The following is a 24,716-nucleotide window of genomic DNA, read 5'->3' on the forward strand; positions in this document are numbered from 1 at the left end:
AGGCGACCCCTCTCGATTTGGCCTAACTTTTACAGATGAATTTCAATACTATAAAATATGATGACAGGCCATGTAGCGAGAATGTACGACTCACGATGGACGAGCAAAATTACAAATTGGAGGCCAAGAGCAGACGAGCAGAGGGCGCAAAAATGTTCTATTTATCTGGCGAAGCTTCGTCATATTGAATCACTTCGTTGAGAAATGTACACTTTGAATTTGAAATAAATATTTTAAAAAATACATTGAAAATAAAATAAAAAACAGGTGTGGCAGTCCAGTGGGGGCAGTGGGACTGCCGGTAGAAGTAATACTTCTATACATGCGTTCGCAGTTACAAATTTATATGGGAGTCAATCTGCACAATCATTACATATGTAATGCTATAGGTAAGAGAGAACAGAAAGAGAAACAGAATTAGGTATACACATTTGGAATTTTATTTACGGAACATAGGATTTCTAATACATTTACTAAGATTCCCTGATATGCAATTAACCAGTGTAAATTTCTATATAACGTCGCGATATTTTCTAACTAATTTATTTGTTCCACTGGATTTCCTCTCCTCTGCGATTTGTAGTAGCGTATCTGGCACGCCGACAGTGTTGCTCCATCTACCGATTTTTCCTGAAAGTCCGGTTTTGTGCACATAATAAATAATGTTTTGTTAACATCAATTTTATTTGTGTTCATTAGGTATTATTTGAATTATTAAATTTATACTTAAATACTTTTATTATTCCAAATATTGTTTATAATTTCAAATTATAGTTTATTTTTATGAACGAGAGAGTAATTAGCATAATTTTAACTGGTAGCTCCGACCACTCCATGGGCGTGCTCAAGATTAATTGAAAAATTACTTTGAATAATTGTAAAAAATAAATGAATTATTTCAGTGTTATAAAGTGTTATGTGTATGTAAACAAAAGTGACCTCTTTTATCACACACTATATTAGAACTGACTGGCCTACATTAAAAAGGGTTTTAAAAAATTCACATTTTTTTTAATTTTTAAAAATTACAAAAGAGAAAAAGAGTTTTTAAAACCGTCTAAGGTATGTTAAATAGATGAATAAAAATATTAATATAAAACTTACAGCTACTTGTTACAAATCCAAATCAGATTCAGAAGATGAACTTTCAGAACCAAGATTTATAATAACTGGCTCGATCATTTTATCAGTAATATTGTCCAGCTTCCACATTTTTTCCTCTTCTTTAATAGTGTGATTTACTGCCTTTTCCCAGTTTTTAGGTTTTACATTATTTGCGGCCTCCAAAAACAACTGTTTAACATCATGAATTTTAAAAGTGGTATTTTTTCTTGAAACTTCACTCTTTATCTGTACCCATACCAGTTCAATCGGGTTTAATTCACAATGATATGGTGGGGATCTAAGTACTGTCATTCCACGATTTTTGGCAATTTCATCAATTTCGTATTTTTTAAATTTTTCTTTATGAAGGGCACACAACGAATAAAGTTCCTTTCTTATAGATCCGTAATGGTACGTAATATTTTTTGAACTCAGCCAATTCTGCAAGTCTTTTTTTAACCACTTGGTTGTGGGCAGTCCTTCTATAAGTCTGGAGTGATAACTTGCATTATCCATTACCATTACACAGTTCTTAGGAAGAAGATCTATCATTTGTTCGAACCATTCTTGAAAGACATCAGCGTTCATGTCTTCATGGTAGTCACCGGTACGAGTTGATTCAAAAGTTAATAAACCACCTTCAACAAAACCGTATGAACTGCCAATGTGTACTATTATCAGCCTGCGTCCCTTTCCTGATGGTGGGTTTAAACCAGTAGATAAGTTATTTACAAAAGCGTGCCTTTGACTTGTAACAGTTTCATCCTGCCAAAATTTATTTGGTGTATGACCCTCGTTGATCCATGTTTCATCAAGATAAAATATTTTTCTTTTTTGGTTTCTCATTTCCTTTATGGTTCTTAGAAAATGTCTTCTCCATATGACAATATCGCTTCTTTCTAATAAAATAGACTTTCTGGGATTCTTTTTCCAGCGGAAGCCTATTTCTTTTAAAAGTTTCCATAACGTACTTCGACTCATTTCTGGGTAATCCTTATCATCTCGAACTGAGACAAGAACTTTATCCAATGTTGGAAATTCTTGTGTAAAGAAGAATTCATGCACTTTCCGTCGAAGTCCTTCTTTAAAATGATATTCTATTTGAAATTTTGGTTTCCCTGGAGCATTACGTGGCATTTGAAAACTACCACATTTCTCTTCTTTAATAACTCTGTAAATCGTAGATTTCCCAACACCAAGTGTACTGCTAACTAACTCAACGGTCTCATCAACACTTTCACATAAACGTTTGTCTGTAAATGATTTAAAACAATTAAATATTAATGTTTTTTCATTAACTGTTAGAGGACCAATTTTTCGGCGTTTACACGGCACTTCCAAATTTTCCATAACACTAGTATACACAATAAACTGCACCTTGCAACTGAAATACCTACTTTTAGTGAACTGTTAAGAATTTTGAATACGCCACTTGGACCTTCCTATATACAAAATGGAAAAACCCACTATCACATTTTCTGTGGAATAAGTTTAGAAGGTAATTATCTAGTCAATTACTGTCGTAGATTCCTGGAATTAAAGAATTAAATGTTTGATTGTTGAAACCCTTACTTCGTGGAATGCACTCATTTCAGATAAAATAAAACGTTTTATTTTATCTAAAGAATTAAACTTTATTTTGCAAATAGGTAGGTACTTATTAAACTTTTATTGGTTATATATAACCAATAAAATAAACATCTTACATTTCTTGCAAATTCATTAGTACCTGTTAACCTCCATCACTCCGACACTGGCAACCTTATTTAGGGATTAGTAATCCTCACAACTATTGTATTCTATTCTGCTCCAACCTTTATACCTGGTGGTCATACTCAATTTAAAATTGTTTTCCTATATACTTCTGTAGACTTGTTGACAAATATCTGTTTTTCATTGAGTCACCCGTATCAACAGTTTAGGGATTTGCATACATAATTTATTGTTTTATTACTCTCTCATACATAAAGATACACTATAAAAAGAGTGTATTATTATTTTATTTTTGAAATTCCTTTTTATTTATATTTCTAGAAATCTACTTTTTTTCAAGCTGTTTTGGCAATAAAACAACCATTTTTTTAGTTAAATAATATTTTTAATTCCATATCTACATTTATAAATACGTACGTTTTCGGAGAATTTGACATGCACTCTAGCTGTGTTCCGTTTTTACACTTACACTGGCAGCATCGCGGCATGAATTGAGACTCCAGTCGAACAAATGAATTAATTATAAAACATCGCGACGTTATATTAAAATGTACACTGGTTAATTGCAAATCAGAGGATCTGAGTTATTGTATTAAAAATCCTATGTTCCCTAAAATTTTTTCCAAATCTGTATATGTATATGGTGCATCGTTTGCTGTATATAATCAACATTTGACCTGTAATAGGAGTATAGTAAATGAAGGATTGAATCAATATTTTGATGAAAATATATATTTATTTTCATACATGTATGAAAGGAGTTGAATGCAAAAAAAATGTTTACACGTACTCTGTAGTAAAATTCATTGTTTATTTTGTTATTAATATAAAAATACAATACAATACACTGCAACATAATTCAATATACCTAATAATACAATACAAATTAAAATGCAATATTCATAAGTATTTAAAAATGACAATATACATAACTTACTTACGCATATGTTTAATTTATCCAACGAGTAATTTACCATGATAATATTAATAATAATATTAATAAATATTAAATATATTTACAAAAGGAACATTCTTATTCTTGAGAGAGAAAATATATCTTCTGTCTTTCTCTTACCTATATCTTACATATGTAATGATTTTGCCGATTCACTCCCGTACAAATTTCCAACGTCGAACGCGAGTATAGAAGTATAACTTCAAAAATAAATGAATGTGCTGCTTATGGATACATAGTCGATTTTTATTATTGTTGTACCCACACACTTCAGATTTGCACGAATTGAGATGCTAATCGAACAAATTCGACAGACATAATCAAGCTTAAACTGATTATTCCATCATTTTTTACACGCCAACAAAAACGACAGTTTTCAATGCACACACTTCCGTTTTGCGTCATTTTTGTTCTAACAGACTTGTTCGTCGAATAAAACTGTCGAGCAATAACGCAGTTTGTGGGCCGCTTTAGGACGGGAATCGGTGAAAGAAAATGTTATCTACAGATATCAAAACACAAATAATATGCACTCTCAGTTACGTCAAATGATGAAAATTGCATATCCTGAAATGGGCGTTTCTGATGTTCTACCTGGATATAACATAGCTTCGGGACAAGGTCTTATTATGCCAAAGAAAAAAGGACTAAAAGTGCCGGCGTTATTGTATTGTGTATAAACACTTTATTTGTCTTTCTCACTCTGAAAAATTTAATAGTATAATAAACAAATTCTAATTATCTTTCAAATAAATTTCTCCGACGTTACATAAAAAAAATGGATATACGAGTGGGGTGCAAATGTACCCCGCACAGTTGTTTACGTAAGAATCTAGGCACCGTATTACGAGGGTTAAGGTAAAAATAAACACAGCTCTTTTCTCATAGGATTAAATGGTATTACATGAAATGGTATTTACTTAAATGGCCAAATTAATTTTTCGAAATGTTATGTGTTTTTTGACAGCTTTCTGCAATTTCTCATTATGTTCTCAACCCAAATGCCATTCTGAACACAGATTTGGATTTCCCACAAAATAGTGCATTATAATACGATTTTTCAGCAATTAATAGGCCTTTTCACCACAATTTTTTTTGTACTGTTTGTTGTAAACAAACATTTTATGTTAGGTTAGCAATATAAATAACAATAAAGTACCTGAAACAATGGTATACTCGGTTCGCTATTGCCAGTCCGAACTGTCTAGTGAATTTAGTAATTATTTTTTTGCGAAGTTAGTTACATTTTGACAGACTAAAAGTGGTTGGAAATTACTATACAACCAAGCACACGTACTCATAGTCAATATTAATAGTAAACAAAGTAAATAGTAAATAAAATAGAACTTTGCGAATTACCGACAATCAATATTTATTTATCTGCACCATATAATAAATAGTTATGTTAAATTATAACAACTAAAATATATTTTTTAAATATATACTGCCCAAAATTTGATGGGTTTAGTATACACTTCCACTATTTAGAATAATTCTTTTTTTTTTAAGAAAGAAGTCTGCAATAGTAGGATACTTGAGCTATTAAAACTGAGAAGTAGGAATTGTTGTGTTGTAGGTTTCCGACAATGAATCTGTCAAAATATGCCCGAGCTAAGCGAATGGAGTATACCTGTGAATACATAATTGATATAAAAAATACTGAAGAAAGTATAGTTACTAAAAAAAAAGAAATACGAAAATAAAGAATAAAGTGCTTCAATTTTAGCAAATCAATTTTTGAATCGGTCAATATTATGATACCTATACCAAAGAATATAGAGGCATAAAATTAACCCAGTTTAATTTATTTACGGCAACCATAGACATAATAGGCAATATTTTATATCGTACTTTTAGTTGAAGAATAGACTAAATTATTTCAAATTTACTAAATTATTAACCTCTTCAAATTTAAATTACGGTTCTGTCGTAGCTGGCCACAAATTTCTCAATCCGAGCTTGTTTTCCGCTTTAAATATGGCGATTGCGTGATGACACGCTGACACACTTTAAAGGCGGCATCTGAGAGTGGACATTCTGATTCTGATTGTTATAATTTATTGTGAGCTCTTGCTATTTTGTAGCAAGAGTAATGAATTTAAACATTTTTAACCAGTCGTATCTTACAACAAATTAAATTATCACTATTTTATTTCATTGCGAGTTTTCTCCAAATTGAATCTTTTAAAGTTATGAGCAAGGAAAGTAAAAAAATGATGTTCTTAGTAATTTTTAAATATTTTTTTAGTTTTTTATTAATATCCTCGACCTATTTGAGAGGAGGATAAGTTCAACTCCGTTTTTCATTGCAGCAGGCAATTAAATGTTTTCAATAATGTCGGATTTTATTCGTTTCGTTCGTAGATTTACGTCACCAAATGAGTGATTCAGGTTCATGAGATTTTGTAAGTAATGTGCCTTACGTTTGTTTTGATGATCCGATTTCCGAAGTGGAAATTAAAATGTCAAAAGAAACATATTTTTAACTGAAATTTAGATTAATTTCCATTAAAGATAGTAAATGACATTCAAATGCCATACGAAAAAAATTTCAGAACCTTATTAAGAAAACAGATAATATAAATATAATTATAAACAAATTATTATATTATATAGGTAACGTGCGTATTGTTTCAATGAATATTTTTTTAAAATGAAAATTCTTATCAGTGATAAGCACATACGCAGTGACCTTTAGAAACATGTATGTCAAATAGAATAGATTGTGACTCAAATCATTGTATACGAAGAATTACTGTACAAATACTTACGTTGTATTTTGATAGTGTCAACTTTTATAAATCTTCCAAAAAAACCCAATGCGAGAAAGTGCGAAGACTATAGAATTATAAGCCTTATGAGCCATTTACTTAAAACATTTCTAAAGGTCATTCACAAAAGAATATATACAAAATGTGAGGAACAACTAACAAGAACACAATTCGGATTTCGTGATGCTCTGGGAACACGGGAGGCCCTTTTTGCTCTACAGGTGCTATTTCAGAGATGCAGGGATGTGAATTGTGACATATACGTATGCTTTATAGATTACCAGAAGGCAGTTGACAGAGTAAAACATGACAAATTAATGACTCTAACGCAAGAAATTGGAATTGACAACAAAGATCTTAGAATTATCAGAAACATTTACTACAATCAAACGGGCAAAATCAAAATAGAAGACCAGTTAACTGATAAAATTGCAATAGAACGTGGAGTACGACAGGACTGTATTTTGTCTCCATTGTTGTTCAATATTTATTCTGAATGGGTATTTAAGGAAGATTTAGACGGTTGTGCGAAAAGCGAAAGGAATACTAATAAACGGTGAATGGTTGAATAACATTAGATATGCAGATGACACTATAGTTTTTGCCGATAATCTGAATGACTTACAGATATTAACAAATCGCATAACAGAAGTCAGCAATAGATACGGACTAGCTCTTAACATAAAGAAAACCAAATTTATGACAATTAGTAAAAAACCAATACTAAACGCTCAACTTACAATCAACCAACAGAATATCGAAAGAGTCGAGCAATATACATATCTAGACACCAATTTAAATAGCCAATGGGACCACTCAACAGAAATTAAACAGCGAATAATAAAAGCAAAAGCAGCGTTCGTTAGAATGAGAACCATTTTCAACAGTCGAGACATATCATTACAAACAAAATGCCGTCTATTGAACTGCTACATATTCACAGTTCTGCTCTACGGAATGGAAGCATGGACACTGACTGTTGCATCTATGAATCGGCTCGAAGCTTTCGAAATGTGGTGTTATAGGCGCATCTTACGTATATCCTGGGTTGACAGAGTTACTAATGTGGAGGTCCTGCGTAGAATGGGGAAAGAATGTGAATTTCTCATGACCGTCAAAACTAAAAAGTTGGAATATCTAGGACATGTAATGAGAAATCAAGAACGTTACGGCCTTCTCCAGCTGATTCTCCAAGGGAAAGTAAATGGTAAGAGAGGACCAGGAAGAAGACGCATTTCCTGGCTTCAAAATTTACGAAAGTGGTATAACACGACTGCCACTGAACTGTTCCGCGCTGCAATAAACAAAGTAGTAGCTATTTTCTTGCGGCATTTTAATATGATTTAATATTTTTATTATAATTACCAACCTTTATTATAATCAAAGAGCTACAGTACAAATTGAAGAAACATCAACAGAAGAAATAAACCAAAGCGGGGCCAGGCAAGGTTGTATTCTATCGCCAACTCTATTTAATCTACACTCAGAACTCATAATTCAGAAAGCGCTTGAAAACGAATACTTCAATATAAAAGGGAATGAAATTCCGATTAACAATACCAGATAAGTAGGTGATATTATCATCATTGCAACAAATCTCAACTATTTACAAAAGCTATTAACAAAATTAGTAGAAATAAGCAAAGACTATGGCCCAACAGTCAACATAAAAGATATTAATATGTAATAGTAATACTAACCTTAACGTAATACGAGGGGTAAACAAACCGTCCTACAAATAGTAAGTACGGATTCTAAATCTGAAACTGAAATATCCATATATGATGACTCTGATACACCAGAATCATTTGAAAGTGATTTAGATTCTGAAAATATGAAATTCAAGTCTGGCAATTTTGTAGTAGTAAGTAATTAGTAAGAGTATATGATGAAGATGAGAGATCATTCAGACTGTATGTTGTCTAAAATTAACAAGATTGTTGAGGATGAATATGAGGGTGTCTAAGAGCTCAGAAGATCATAAGATTCATGGAGACACAAGAAGAGTCGTATTTTTTTAAAATCAGACATTTTTCGGAAGCTATTTAAACCAGTAGCTAGTAGCATTACAAGATTCAAAAATATGTTATCATTCAGTACAGATCTCAGTGATTTAAACAATCTTTTCCACACAGTTTTGTTAGTGTAAGTATTCCAGGATTAATCTGCTAATTTGTACTGATATATTATTCTACTTTCAATACATTTAATATACTAATGGTTCAAAAAATTGTTTTTTTTTTTTCATCAAATACAGAATGGGACAAAGGTACGCATTTAATTTTTTTTTCAAAAAGTAATCAACACTACAAAAATAATTTTGAAGAATTTCCATTTGCCTAATATGATTATGAAATTTATCAACTTCACTTTCATCTATATTCTGGGGCAATTCAAGCATTAGGAAATTCACATCATCAAATTAGTTGTGAAAATGAAATTTTAGGGAAAAGTGCGCACCTTTGCCCCCTCCCTCGTCCCTATAGTCTTGAAAGAAACAGATGGCAAAAAGAGAAAAATCAAAGAAGCGGCTCTAATTATTCCTCGATAGAAAGCAGTAGGATCTGGTTATCTATATTAGAAGAGGAAATTAATAGAAAGAAAATACCACCATTAGTAAGTCAATGACGTATATAAGGTATCGTGGATACCTCATATATGTTTTAAAATAACATACAGTCTATCTAATTTACAAACCGTTGCACGTCATTATCTACGTCAGAGATCGAAGTTGATATAGTTGCCAAAGTATAAAAAAATCCTGAATCCATTTTAAATCAAATAGGTCACATAATTATTATTATACTCTTTACAACGACTATTTAAATTCTTACGTGACATTTTTGAAACATTAACACACTAATTTTGTTCTAAAAAAACAGATTTTATTAAATAGGTAAAAATATAAAACAAGAGGTATTCACTTTAAAATTTAAAATAATAAAGTACAAAAAGTGTCAACACCGCAACTGTTAAATAAGTGTTGCCAATGTATGCCAAAATTTCACCTTCGTTCGATTACAGTTACGGTGTGTTCCGAACAAATGTTCTTCATAAAAACGCTTTATAATGCATTTATACAAATTAAATGAAACATATTGTTGTCTATTTCTTTAAGTTAACATTAATAGAAATCTTTAAATATTAGTTCTACGCGTATATAATAAAATATGTCTAGTGGCTGTAATGCCAGTGTACTCGGCAAAGTGATTCTAAAAAAGAACACACCTACCGCCTAAATATTTCGTGTTGGTATCATGTGACGTCACGGGCTATGACGCCGATGACGTGCAACGGTTTGTAAAGTAGATGGACTGTAGGTACAGTCTGTCCCAAACCCTTCTTTCAGTGTGTCACTAATTTTGACGTCATATATAATTTTAAGAATGTCGAGAATTATTGCATGACATTTTAGTTAACTCTGACAGTTGCAGGATCGTAATCGGTTAAATGTGAAAAGGTTATTTTTTTTTTTAATATAGAATAAAAACTTTTTTCACAATTCAAACAATTCAAAATTGTTTTTTAATTTACATATTAAAGGTCCCGTCCTGTATATAAATTTTTATTGCGCATTATATTGAAACGGCAGTTTGTCATAATTCCTATTCTATACATTCCAAGGAAAGTGCTTAATTAGCTAAGATTTACAGTCTCTAATAATTCAAGTTTCATCATGGTTGTTGAAACACGTATATGTCTTCCTTTTAACCATTCTACTAAAGAGTGTTTAGTCCAACTTGAATTGGGTATTTTTGGTATGAAGGGTAACATGTTGGCCTAAAATGAACAAGAAAAAAATTAAAGACGCTAGTGATATTTCAGTAGGTTATGGCAAACTATATTTTGATACAAACCTTCACTAAACATTCTGTATACACGAGTTCTAATAACATGTTCATAGTTATTGGTTAATGAACGGCAGAAACTGGCCCCAGTCTCTATTTCTAATTGAAAATAATTTAATAATAATTGTAATATTAGTCTTTGTTCCTTTTCGGTATATCTCGGCATATTTAAAATATTTTTATGACAATAAATACAAAATTAAATTTTCACTGTAAAATGTCTGAACATACTAACCTGGAATGACAATAAATTATCATCATTTTATCAGTTGACATTGTGAAAGTACTGTCACGGTCGAGACCATCTGCGTCAAATTATATTTATGCGCATCATTGATTAGATATCTATTTAGCGTATTCTAAACTCTAACCAATTATACATCCGTAAGTAGAATTCGCTTTAATATACAAATACCCGTGGACGATACATAATTTTCTAAGTTCTATGTATAATCTAAGTCTAATAATCACAGACTTACGTTTTTTTCTGTCACTTCTAGCTTAATGCGTTAGAGAGAATTCAATCAACTATGACGCACTGAAAGAAGGGTTTGGGACGGACTATACATTAAAAATCAGAGTTTGGTGTTATTATTCACCAAATACTCACCATGTCGGGATAGTATTGTGAAGTTTTTTTACTATGGGATCACTAAAATGAGAATTTTACTGTCATCATTGCCTGTTGTTGTCTTTTTAAAGACAAATCGCATGCTATAATTTTTCTGGCTGGTACTATAAAGTCGTCCTGGTAATGGCTAAATCAATAAAAATATTGACAATATTATTTTAAAGTCATCTACTTTGAAATGTATAATATATATCTAAATTGTCAATATGAATAAGTCAGATAAAATTAAATTATGAAAAGAATGTTTTTACCAAATAACCAAAACAAAATTTATTTAATTTATTAAATTTTTTGTATTTTGAAAACGACTTCCGAAGTGGAAATTGAAAGTCAAATAAACCTAATCTAAAGTAAAGCTGTGGCTTATTCGCAATAAAAATAGTAAATTTCATTGTCTTCGTAAAGTGATTTTACGGCATTTATGTAGGTGTTATCTACTCCATTGATTTTCCATTGGTTTAAATGGGCTGTTGACTGTTTTCGGAGCTCCGAAATTACAATTAGCAAACAAAAATTTACGTTTTTCAAAATATCTGGTAATCCGTGATTTAGCTATGATAAAATGTGACTATTCGAACTTATAGGAAATTTTTTCTATTCAAACCACTAGTTATTATACCCTAATACTAGGAATGAACTAGAACTAAAGAATAATAAGAGCCCAGGAAGAGATGAAGTAACAGCTGAAATGTTTAAATATGAAGGACCAGTACTAATTAAGCATTTGGAAAAGTTGCTAAAAGACATATGGGAACAAGAAAAATTACCGAAGGAATGGACCGAAGCGACACTGTGCCCTTTTCACAAAAAAGGCGACAAAAGTTTATGCCACAATTACAGGGGAATAGCCCTACTAAATGTTGCATATAAAATACTTGCAGTATATATAAAAGATAAGCTATCTCAAAATATAGATAATGACATAGGGGCATATCAATGTGGATTCAGAAGAGGGCGCAGCACAGTGGATCAAATTTTCCTAGTGCGCAAAATACAAGCAGAAAGCTACGAATATGGGAAACCTACAATGGCCCTATTCATCGACTTTAAACAAGCGTTCGATAGGATCAAACGCAAAGAAATATACAAAGCACTACGTGAAATGGGAATTAGTGAAAAACTGATAAGAATGGTAAAAGTGACACTCCGAAAAACAGAGAATAGGGTTAAAATAAATGGCGAAGAAACAGATAAGTTTGAGGTCAGTGAGGGGGTGCGACAAAGAGACCCACGTCATCGCTGTTGTTCAGTATCGTCCTCGAAGTTACCATCAGAGAAGCTGGAATCAACAGGTCAGGACTTATATATCAAAGAAAACACCAATGCTTAGCATTCACTGACGACATTGTACTGATAGCCAGAAGTAAGCAAGAATTAAAAGAAATAATAAAAAGATTAGATATGAAAGCGAGAAAGAAAGGGATGTACATAAATGAAGAAAAGCCCAAATATGTGGAATGGACAGAAAGAGATTACCTACAAGAACAATATCTGACAGTAATAACAGATGAAAAAACATATAAATTCGAAGAAGTAGAAATATTCCAGTATTTAGGAGCAACATTCACGAGAAGACCAAATATGAAGGAAGAAATCCAAGCGAGAATTATGGCCGGTAACCGTTGTATTTTTGCACTAAACAATTTATTAAGAAGCAAAAACATATCTAGAAGGGCTAAGATAAGAATATATAGATAAGAATATAAGACAGTAATAAGACCTATTGTATTATATGCCAGTGAAACATGGACAATGAACAAATCCGAGCAAGTCTTGCTGCAAGTCTGGGAAAGAAAAGTCCTCAGAAAAATATTTGGAGGTAAATTATGAAATGGTATATGGATAAAAAGACCAAATATGGAATTAGAGGAGATGTATGGAGAGCCGAATATCGTAGGGATCATAAAGTCACAAAGACTGAGATGGTTGGGACACATCCAAAGGATGGAAAACACGAGACTGCCAAAAAGAATGCTAATGGGAGGAATAGGAGGGAAAAGGAAGAAAGGCAGACCGAAAACCAGGTGGAAGAAGGATGTTGAAAAAGACATAGAAAAACTTAAGATACCAAACTGGAAAAATAAAGCAACAAACAGAAAAGAATGAAAAAGAATAGTAACCCAAGCCATGGGCCTTCTAGGCCTGGAGAGCTAAATAATATATATATATATATATATATATATATATATATATATATATATATATATATATATATATATATATATATATATGTATATATATATATATATATATATAATATATATATATATATATATATATATATATATATATATATATAATATATATATATATATATATAATATATATATATATATATATAATATATATATATATATATATAATATATATATATATATATATAATATATATATATATATATATATATATATATATATATATATATATATATATATATATAATACTAGGAATAACAAATCATGAACATAATTCACCCTGTATAGTGCAGATATCTACTTCACCACGATAACAAAATTATCCAACTTTTAAAATGTAAATATAAAGCTACTAAATAATAAATAATTATTTGGTTAAAACGCGGTGGTTAAAATGACCGTTAGAGTTACAGGATTTTTTCTCTTACTCATTGGTAGGTAAATTTACTAGATTTGTACTTATGTAAGTTTTTTTGTATTGCTCTGTACAAGCATTATATGATTCTACTTTCTCAACTAAATCCCTCTAACTTTTCATGTCTTTTGCTAACATCAATAGCACATACTAAAATCTTTATCTGTTTACTCATTCTAAAAATACTTCTTGATACTGTTTTCTAAATACTCTACCATCCAAAATTAACGCACATTTGACCAAAAATACATTTTTATTTCTGACATTAGCATTTTTTAATTTGTCTACAAACTGAGTTAATCAGTCGTCAATATGATTATTTGCTCAATATAATCTGAAATAAATATTCCCTCATGAGTGAAGAAACAAAATCTATGATTATTTTTCTAACCATCTACATCTGTCTCATTGAGAACCATTAGTGGTATTATTTCAATATTTTGCTAAAGTAAGTACATAGTGTAGTTTTATTCTTCTTCTTACTCTTTATAGGCAATTCTGCTTGTTCATTGGCGGATTAATACCTCTATGGAAGGTTGTCACTCCATCTTTTGCGCGGTCGTCCGGTACTTCTTCTGACGATTGGTGACTTATCTCTTGCTATTTTGACAACATTGCTCTCCTCCATTCTGCTTATGTGGTTATTCCATTCTTTTTTCTATTTTGTGTCCATTCATTTATACACTGTACGTTACATTTTATTCTAATGTCTTCACTCTTCTTTCGATCTCTCACCGTATTTCCTGTAATTCTTCTCATTATTTTCATCTCTGCCGTTTCCAGTAGTCTTTGCGTTGTGGCTGTGTCGGGTCTTGTTTCTGAGGCATATGTCATTATTGGTATTATATTGGCTTTATAAATTCTTGACTTCATCTCAGTGTTAATCTGTCTGTTTCGCCATATAGTATTATTAAGGCATCCTGTCAGTCTATTTGCTTTTTGTACTTGATCTCTCACTTCTTTGTCCAGGTCTCCATCGTTAGACAGTGTAATTCCCAAGTATTTTATTTCCATTACTCGTTCGATACTAATGCCATCAATTTCTATTTTACATCTGGTTGGTTCTTTGCTGACTACTATTGTTTTAGTTTTCTTAAATGAGATTGTCATATTAAATTCTTTTGCTCTTATGCTATAGAAAAATAGAAGCGTTCGAAATGTGGTGTTACAGAAGAATATTAAAAATTCAGTGGGTTCAAAGGATTACCAATGCTGAGGTACTACGACGTCTAAATAAGGAGTTAGAAATTATAAACAGCATAAAAAGAAGAAAACTAGAGTATTTGGGTCACATAACCAGAGGAGAAAAATATGAGCTGCTGAGAATTATTATGCTAGGAAGGATCCAAGGAAGAAGAAGCATAGGAAGAAGACGCATCTCCTGGCTGAGGAACCTTAGAGAATGGATTAACTGTAGTTCACTACAACTTTTCAGAGCAGCAGCCAACAAAGTGACCATAGCCGTTATGATATCCAACCTCCGATAGGAGATGGAACTTTAAGAAGAAGAAAAGAAGAAGCTCTTATGCTAAATCTGTGAACCAGTCTTTGCAGACTATCTTCATCTTGGGCTATCAATATTGCGTCGTCTGCGCAACTGAGTATTTTTATTTCATTGTTTCCCATTCTGTATCCTCTTCCTTTGTTAACGCTTTTGATGATTTCATCCATGATCAAATTGAAGAGTCTGAGGCTCAATAAATCCCCTTGTCTTATTCCGCTGCCTATTTCTATAGGTTCTGTAAGTTGTCCATCTATTTGACTTCCATGTTGTTGTTTTGGTACATGTTTTCGATAGTTTTTATAATATTTAGGGGAACTTCTCTATTATACAGAAGATGGACTACATCTTAGAGTCTTACTCTGTCAAACGCTTTCTTTAGGTCAATCATACACAGAAATGCTGGTCTATTATACTCTAATGATTTCCCAGTAATTTGCTTTATACCGAATATTGGATGTGTACACGATTTTCCACTATGAAAACCCTGTTGTTCATCTGCTAAACTTATCCTCTGATTTATTAACACTAAAAATTTTAGTTGTAAGTTTAGCGTAGTATTTAACAAGTTTATACCTCTGTACTTTTTTGGCTATTTTTTACCTCCTTTTTTGAATAGTATAATTAATTAGTTCGCTCTTTCTCCATTCTTCCGGTATTTTATTGTGTTTTATCTTCTTCTTTCTATGCCGTCCCCATTAACGGAGGTTGGCGACCACATTCCTAAAAGTTTCTCTGTCTTTTGCAACGTGGAATAATTCGTCTACAGTCATGTTAGTCCAGTCTCGAATATTTCGCAGCCATGACTTCCTCTTTCTACCTATTCCCTTTTTGCCATCGACTCTACCCTGCATGATGACCTGCAGAAGACTATATTTATTATTCCTCAGTATGTGTCCAAGGTATGCAGTCTTGCGTACTTTTATTGTTCTCAACAATTTTTTGTCTTGACCCATCCTTCTCAGCACTTCCTCATTGGTGACCCTGGCAGTCCATGGAATTCTCAACATTCTCCGGTATATCCAAAGTTCAAAGGCTTCAAGCTTCTTAACTATTTGCGCTTTTAATGTCCATGTTTCTACCCCGTACAATAATTGCGACCAGACGTAACATTCAACAAACCTCAGTCTCAGCGCAGTATTCAGATTTTTGTCACAGAACAATTGCTTGAATTTTAAGAACGCTACCCTTGCCATTTCTATTCATACCCTGATCTCTTGGTCTGGATCTAATTCTGTGTTGATGTAAGCTCCCAGATATTTATATTTTGTCACTCTCTCTATTTGCTGACCACCAAGAGTTAGTTGTTCATTATTTATTGGACTCCTTGATACTATCATAAATTTGGTCTTATCTGTGTTGATGTCAAGTCCCATTTGAATGCATTCACTATTTATTGCATCTAGTAAAGTTTGTAGTTCTTCTATACTCTCAGCCATAATTACCCTGTCATCTGCAAATCTCATGGTGTTTATGATTTCTCCACCAATTCTTATTCCCTCTTTTCTTTCCCATAAGGCTTTTCTGAATATGACCTGTCAGTACACGTTGAAAAGCGTCGGAGACAAGATGCATCCTTGCCTAACCCCTCTCGCAATCGGTATATTATTTGTTTCTATATCGTTTAACTTTACTACTGCTTTCTGGTTCCAGTATATAGCCTTAATAAACTCAACGTCTTTTTTGTCTAAATTGATGTTTTTTAATTCCTCTATTAACTTCATATGCTGCACTCGGTCAAAGGCCTTCCTAAAGTCTGTGAAGCATACATATGCACTCTTATTATAATCCCAAAATTTCTGCAAGAGTACCGTCAACGCAAATAATGCCTCTCTTGTACCCATGCCTCCTCTGAAGCCAAACTGCGTTTCATCTATCTGCTCCTCACATTTCTTATAAATTCGGTTTTGAACAATTTTCAAGAGAATCTTTAAAGGGTGGTACATTAGGTTTATCAATCTATAGTCATTACATGATTTGGGATTGTTGTTTTTTGGTAGAGGTAAAAATATCGATTTAAGCCATTCTTCCGGGATGTTGCCCTCTACATATATGTGGTTGAGAATTCGGGTGAATCTCTTTATATTATCGTCATCTAAGGCTTTTAACAGTACAACTGGAATTTGATCAGGACCCGGTGCTTTTCCTTGTTTTGTATTCTGTAGGGAATTCTTTACTTCTGAGGGTAAAATTTGTAGGTATTGTTCTTTTTCACCTATATCTTGTTCATTTTCTCTCTCGTCATGGAACAGATGGATTATATATTGTTCCCATACTTCCTTTATTTTGCTCTCTTCAGTAAGTATTCCTCCATTATTATCTCTTGTTATGAGTGTTCTTCTTTGTCTGGTGTTGCCTGTAAGTTATTTCATTTTTGTATGTATGTTTGAGGTGTCATGTTTGTTGCTGAGTTCTTCCAGTTCCTGGCATTCTTTGTTCATCCATTCCTCCTTAGCCTTTCTGATTTCATATTTGATTTTATTCTTGATGGTTTTATATTTATTTTCATCTTTATTTTTGTATTTTCTTTTTTCAGTTATTAGCTCAACTATTTCCGGGGTTATCCACTCTTTTTTAGTGGTTTTTTCTTCTTCGCCTAGGACCTCTTTTCCCACTTTTAGTATGGATTTTTTCATTGGCTCAACATTTATGTGTTTTATAAATTTATTAATTAATTTTGAATAACGCTGGGCCCATAACGGTTTCTTAATGTTGTTCTGAATCTATTTTCTTGTGGCATTTTAAATTATTTTATATTTAAATGGGAATAAGCCACAATTAAAGGTTAAAATACGTTTATTGACGTTTCAATTTCCATTTCGGAAAAAAATTTTTTTCCGAAACCACCATAATACAGCACCAACTGTATTAGTTAATTTTTACATCATAATTTTTCAGCTGGTGTAAGTTTAGGTCAGGAATGTGCTCCAAAAAAGTACGACACTGGTATAGTGTGTGTGTGCAACGTCAGCTACTGTGATGAATTACCACCTTTGAAAAAATTAGATCAACCACAATATCAAGTATTTACGTCGAATCAAGATGGTCTTAGGCTTCATAGAACGAACGGAACGTTTCAACCGTATGCATTTAACTTGTTAAACATATTAAACTCTCTCAATACTATTCAAATAAATAAATATGAGAGGTATCAAACGATTTTCGGCTTTGGAGGTGCTTTTACCGATGCATTTGGTATTAATCTGCAAAGTGTTGAACCGGCTCTACAGGAAAAGGTGCTAAGGTAATTTTTTTATTAAAAATTTTATACAAAAATACATTTAAAATTTCAGTTCATTCAGTTGTGTTAGGGTAAAGTACTGAATGAAAAGAAAGTTGCAAGAAACCAGGAAATACATCTTTTATTTGTGGATCTCACAAAAGCATATGACACGATTCCTGTGAGAAAGCTGTGGCAGTCTCTTGAACGATCTTCATTAAATAGCACGATCATCGCCGCAGTCAAACAATTATACAATAAAGCATCATCAAAAATCAAACTAAACAACACCTTATCAGAAGAATTTCCAGTAACAAAAGGCTTACGACAAGGATGCTGCCTCTCTCCAATACTATTTAAGATCTATTTAAATGAAGCACTAAAACACTGGAGAAGATCATGTTCAGGAATGGGGATCCAACTTGACGACGATACAACATTATACACTCTACATTTTGCGGACGACCAAGTAGTAGTGGCAGCAGACAAGGAAGATTTAGAATTCATGACGAGACGGTTGTTTAAAACATATGAAGAATGGGACCTCTCTGTAAATAGAAACAAAACGCAATACTTATGCATCGGGAATGAAGTAGAAGATCTAATGGTCAACGAACATGAAACAATCAAGAACTGTGAGGAATATATATATTTGGGAACAACAATCAACAAGAGTGGGCGCACCGAAAAAGAGATAGAGCAAAGAATCGTGAAAGGAAAAAGGGTGATAGGATGCCTAAACCCGATGCTATGGTCAAAAGAACTATCAAATCAAAGAAAGCATCTCCTCTTTAACTCCATCTTTAAAAGTATAGTGCTCTATGGATGCGAAACCTGGCAACTTACTAAATCCCTTGAGCGACGCCTACTTGCATTGGAAATGGACTTCTGGAGAAGATCAGCTAGAAAATCAAGGCTTGATAGAATACAAAATGACCATATCAGAAATATAATGGGAGTCAAGTCAACCATCATTGACGAAATTCAAAGGAGACAACTGATCTGCTATGGTCATGTGAAAAGAATGGACGACGACAGGCTGCCAAACCAAATTTTAAAATGGACGCCAAGGGAAAGAAGGAAGAGAGAAGAAAACAATCCTGGCTGGGCGGCATTCAGAAGGCAATGTCGGAAAGAAACCTTCACCCTGGCGAATGGAATGACCGACGTAGCTGGAAACTGGGAACCGGAAGGCGGAAAACGCTATAAAAAACCAGAAAAAAAAACATTTAAAAATCATTTTCTAGTTCCTAAGTGACCGGAAAAATCATAGGCATCTAATTTTTTGTTTGATGTAGTTCTGAAAGTTTTTCTACCACTAAAAAAACCTGATTGAAAGAATCAATTACGAGTTTTGGCTTTCTCTTCAACAATTATGATTGGATTGGACCAATAATTGATCATAGATACTGTGATGTTTGATAAAGAGATTGAGATTGATTATAGTCAACGTTATGTGTCTCGTAAACTGCAAATACTCTGGAGTATTGCTCAGGATGCGTGATATCCATATTAAAAGACTGTTAGATTTGACAAACGAGTAGGATCTAAAAAGCAAATTAAACAATTGCTGTTCTTGGCAATACGGTTATTGGTTGTGAGTTGAAGTGTGTTGATATCTGTGCAATTTTTATTAATTTACAAAAAGCCACATTAACCGTAAAAGGCTATTAGCGGATCTGTGCAAGTTGAAACATTGAATTTTATTACATTATAATCGAACTAATAAGTAATTACAATTAAAGATTGTACTAGATCGCCTAAAACCTGCCCTTAATATGCAATAGTGCCGAATACATAGTAAAATCGGAAGAGCCTTATTTGTTTATTATTAAACCTAATTTTCTTTTTGCAATTTTAATATATGTGCTTGTTACTGCATGTTTTTCTTTCTTCTCCATTTTTATTAATCCTTTGAGGACCCATTAATATTCATATGAAATAAACGATTCAAAATAATTAAATGTTTTTCCAAAACCAATTCCAGCTCTTACTTCTCAAAATCTGGTATAGAGTACAACGTTGGAAGAGTGCCCATAGGTGGAACCGATTTTTCAACCAAAGGCTACAGTTATGATGACTCCGATACACCAGATCCTTCACTAAGTTTATTTAAACTTGCTGATGAAGACTATCGTTATAAAGTAAGTACTAATTTATCCTTGATATATTCTCTTCTTCCTCATACTTTTTGGGTGTAACGTGTTTTGTCTTATTTGCATTTTTCAGTATTTAATTCTTTAGTTCAAACAGCAAAGACTGAAGTAGACATTTTATCACCCTCAGTATCCACCATTCATTATTTTGTGGTCTACGCTCCTTTTTGATTTGCTTGTATTTGTTACTGTGAAAGGCCGAAATTGGTGTGGGTCGACATTCACCGGTGAATGTCAGTACACACTAAATGCTTTTGTGAATTGTGAAAGACCGAACATTTATAAATGTTATAGTTTCGGTGTATCATCGGTGTATGTCGAAAAACGCAAATGAGTTTCCGCTAATGCAGAAAATAAACGGTTGTTACTGGTTTTTGACGGTTTATAGGTGGCGTGTTATATTTTTTGTAGCCTCGGGTACGCAAGGTTTAGAAGCGCGTGCTAAGTTGATTTTATACTAGGTATTATAATATTATTTGAAGGGTACAGGGAAAATAGGAGGTATGTCAGAAATATCACATTCTAAAATAAGCCGATTTAAATACTTCAAAACGGTCCAAAGATTATTATAGTCTTGTCATTTACATTGATCAAGGTATTACCAGAGGTTAAATATAAGGTTTCAGTTGAATTGCAAAAACATAAATTATTCTACTTTCTTTATTTTGCCAAACATTTAGAAATTTTACACATTAATTCAAAATATTAAAGTAAACACGGAGGTATGTCAAGAAAAGTAGTAACAACGTTGATACAAAAATGCATTTTATTTCAGAAAACAAAAAACGATTATTATAAAAATAATTTTTATGTAAAAGAACTTAAAAATAGTTTTTTTTCCAACAATTTTATAGCGTCTATATGAGATTTGGGTATAATGGGTCTCTAAATTATTGATGCGGAAGTTCATCAAAATAACGTTGTGCATCTGAACCACAAAATTTTTTTAGATGCTGCAGGTCTGCATAGACTGATCGCCAGAAGTGCTTACAAAATAACAAAAGTAAGCTTTATAAAACTAATTAATTGGGGGATTTTACCTGTATAAGCATAATATGGAGGTATCTCAAATTCCATTTCTGGCAATTTGGGGGTAGTCAATCTCTGCTGTGTTATTACTTTGGTCTCCCAAGTTCCATTGAATGCTGTTCTGTAGTACAAAAGATGAGGATGATCCCTAACAGCTTTTACCTCGCGGATGAGTCGAGTTAGAAAAGGGCATTTATTTTTATATTTTTTGCGTAAATATTCAGTCCACTTTCGAAAATACTCTTGAGGACATTCTTCAACATGAAACGGTGATGGTTTTCGTCTAGCAGTTTTATACACTTGAAAACGGTCGGCTTTTGATTTTTGATTGAGTTCAAAATCTTTGTCACATTCCAGGTAGGAATGTCCCCTAACAGGAAAAGTTATTTGGATAGAGTCCAGTCTCTTCTCATGAACTATGTTATGAATAAACCGAAGAACAGTGTAGTTTTTATTCTGTACTTCGCACGAGTCGCAGAAAATATTCAAGTTTCGTACTTTTCGATCAAGATAGTTGTAGATATAGTGATAAAGCAGTGAATAAACATCATCGCTACCTTTATTGGCAACAGTCTCGGGGTATATATAAAATACTTACTCAGCAGTCAGCTGTAGACAAGATGTGTATATTGAACGAGTATAAACTCAATTGTCTCGTATAGTAAACATTATATGTACTAATATTGGGTATTTGCAGATTTTTTGCAAGATTCGTGCATATAGCCTCTCTGTGTACATTTTTTCTAATAGCTATTCTCGCAGCTTGTTTTCTGTTATAAAATGCTTGGGCTTTAAGTTTGTGTAGCTTATTTTTTGTATCTAGTTGCTTAATATCAGAATTTAATTCATTTGTTTCTTCCAAAGATTTCGTTAATCGACACTGCTTCTCAAGACTTTTAATTTTTGTTAAATATTCATCACAAGAACTACACGTATCGGTTCTTGGAAAACCAAAGGAAATATTAATTTAGTTGAAAAAATACTTCTATATGTTTCGCATGATGTACGCATGTCTGGAAATTTTTCTACGTACATTGTGTACATTTTGTTAATATTTAAATACTCAGATAAGTATAATTTCGACGAGTCTTTCAAACTATAATGACTTTTTCTGCCCCTGAAAGACCCTATATGCTGCATTATACAGTTTTTTATTTCCATAGAAACTTGATGACGATGGTTTCCATGTCTTCCTCTAGTATCTTTTGGAGTGTTACCTGTCAATTTTAGTGACTCTTGTAGAACTTCTAACTTTTTTTCCCAATCCCATGGAATGCCAAAAAGGCCTTCTGACATACTGGAACTTCTTATGTTTCGTCATTTACATTATAACGGATTCTATAACTAAAGGCGGCATCATGATGACGTCTAGACTCCTCTGATACAGTTTGTACAGTAATTAATCCGCATAAGTATATATTTTGGGCATCTGTCAACTCCATGAGGTTGAACTTTCTAATAATTTGAATTCTTGCTTGTTCCGGTATTTGTAGAAAACACTTAAACCTAACGCACTTACAATCCGGTCCTATTACATGGCTTTGTCTATTTAATTTTTTATTTACTTCATGAATTCGTCCATATTTTCTACGTTTCTTTGCATTATTTTCCCGTAGGTCACTATTTTATAGATATATTGATAACTCTCCTTTCAGATTCAGTAAACAAACATACATAACCTTTAAACACCTCTGAATCACGTACAGTACAAACTAAATGTACTGGAAGTCTTCGAAAGAAAAGTCCTAAGAAAGATATTTGGACCTATTAACGAAAACGGAATATGGAGATCCAGGTATAACCATGAACTCTACCAACTGTTCAAAGAGACACCGATCTCAGAATTTGTTAAACTTCAGAGACTTCGCTGGGCTGGTCATATAGTAAGAATGGAGACAGAAAGATTGCCGAAAAGAGCCCTTGATAGTAAAATGCAGGGCGCAAGACCAAAAGGAAGGCGACGGAAAAGATGGGAGGATGAAGTGGCAGCGGACGCCCAAAATTTGCTAGACGTGAGAACTTGGAGAAGATCGGCGCGGAACCGACAAGGTTGAAGGCATAGTTTGGGGGAGGCCAAGGCCTTAATTGGGCTCTAGCGCCATTGGAGAGAGAGAGCGCTCGGACATGCCTCCTTTTGTACTTTGTATAACAAATATAAAAATATGTGTTACATCCTGACTAAACTCTTTCATCAATGTGAATTTACATGAAATAGTATCCAGTTTGTGCCACTATATGGTCTAATTATCTCATTTTCGCCCATCGTTTGACTTACCTTCTTTTTTCCCTTGCGCCCTTCATTTGTGATCAATGGTTACCGCAGTAAATCGTGATTAGTTTTTTTCAAAAATTACATGCTCTAATTGAAAGTAAACGAGAGACAATTGTTTCTAGAGTGTATTTCAAATAGAAAGATACTTTAAAATAGTGTTGGAAGTGAATTCTGCTAAAAATAAGTGCAGTTTTAGAGGACCTAATCCCCCTAGTTTCCGTCTGCGTGTGAAGGCGGTTATGGTGGATTTGTGGGCAGCAAATACTGCCCACAAATACTTATATTTGTAGGCAGCAGTTTACTGGAATGTAGGTTCTGCAAATAAGGTTATATTTTTTCAAGAGTTCTTATCAGTATAGGTTTTTCCTTATTACTCCAGTATTTATTGTCAGTAGTAATATCCCTAGGACATTGATAACAGACGAGATAATTTCATGACAATCGAAAGCTCGTTCCTTGGTAACAGCACGAAGCCGAAGGCTGAGCAACGAGCTTGAGAAATTTGTCATGAAATTATGAGGCATTCATCAATGTCCGAGGGATATTCGGCGGATAATTTTTCGAAAAAAAAAATCATAACTCAACATAACGAAACATTTATTTATTAAAAGTACAGTTAGTGAAAGTACAATTATTAAAATTTAAGTTAACATTAGATTCGTTGCTGTTCTCTACTATAGAAGATCTATTACCACGCATAATATTTATAATCTTGTTGTGGTGTTCTTGATCGAGATTCAAGTATGGTTTTATAGAATTCTGATTGCCATGACCAGTAATTTTTAGCAATTGTTGTTCTTCTACACCACTTTTTGCTAATTCGCTAAAAGCAGTTGATCTATTCGAGTGATTTGTTATCTTTTTCTCCTTTACATTCAAGCCAATTGCTTCAGCAGAAGATTTAGT

General features: G+C 32.8%; 1 protein-coding gene across 1 annotated transcript in view; it reads left to right on the forward strand.

The window, feature by feature from the left end:
* Positions 1 to 13,571: 13,571 nt before the first annotated feature.
* The window catches only part of LOC140441111 (lysosomal acid glucosylceramidase-like), a 29,944-nt gene continuing 18,799 nt past the window's right edge, over positions 13,572 to 24,716 (forward strand). Inside the window, exons 1-3 of the mRNA XM_072531555.1 lie at positions 13,572 to 13,651; positions 18,032 to 18,377; positions 20,341 to 20,497. Coding sequence (XP_072387656.1) covers positions 13,612 to 13,651; positions 18,032 to 18,377; positions 20,341 to 20,497 — 543 coding nt within the window. The 5' untranslated portion in view covers positions 13,572 to 13,611. The remainder of the gene's footprint in view (positions 13,652 to 18,031; positions 18,378 to 20,340; positions 20,498 to 24,716) is intronic.

Source organism: Diabrotica undecimpunctata, chromosome 5, assembly GCF_040954645.1.
Source record: "Diabrotica undecimpunctata isolate CICGRU chromosome 5, icDiaUnde3, whole genome shotgun sequence".
NCBI classification, from domain to species: domain Eukaryota; kingdom Metazoa; phylum Arthropoda; class Insecta; order Coleoptera; family Chrysomelidae; genus Diabrotica; species Diabrotica undecimpunctata.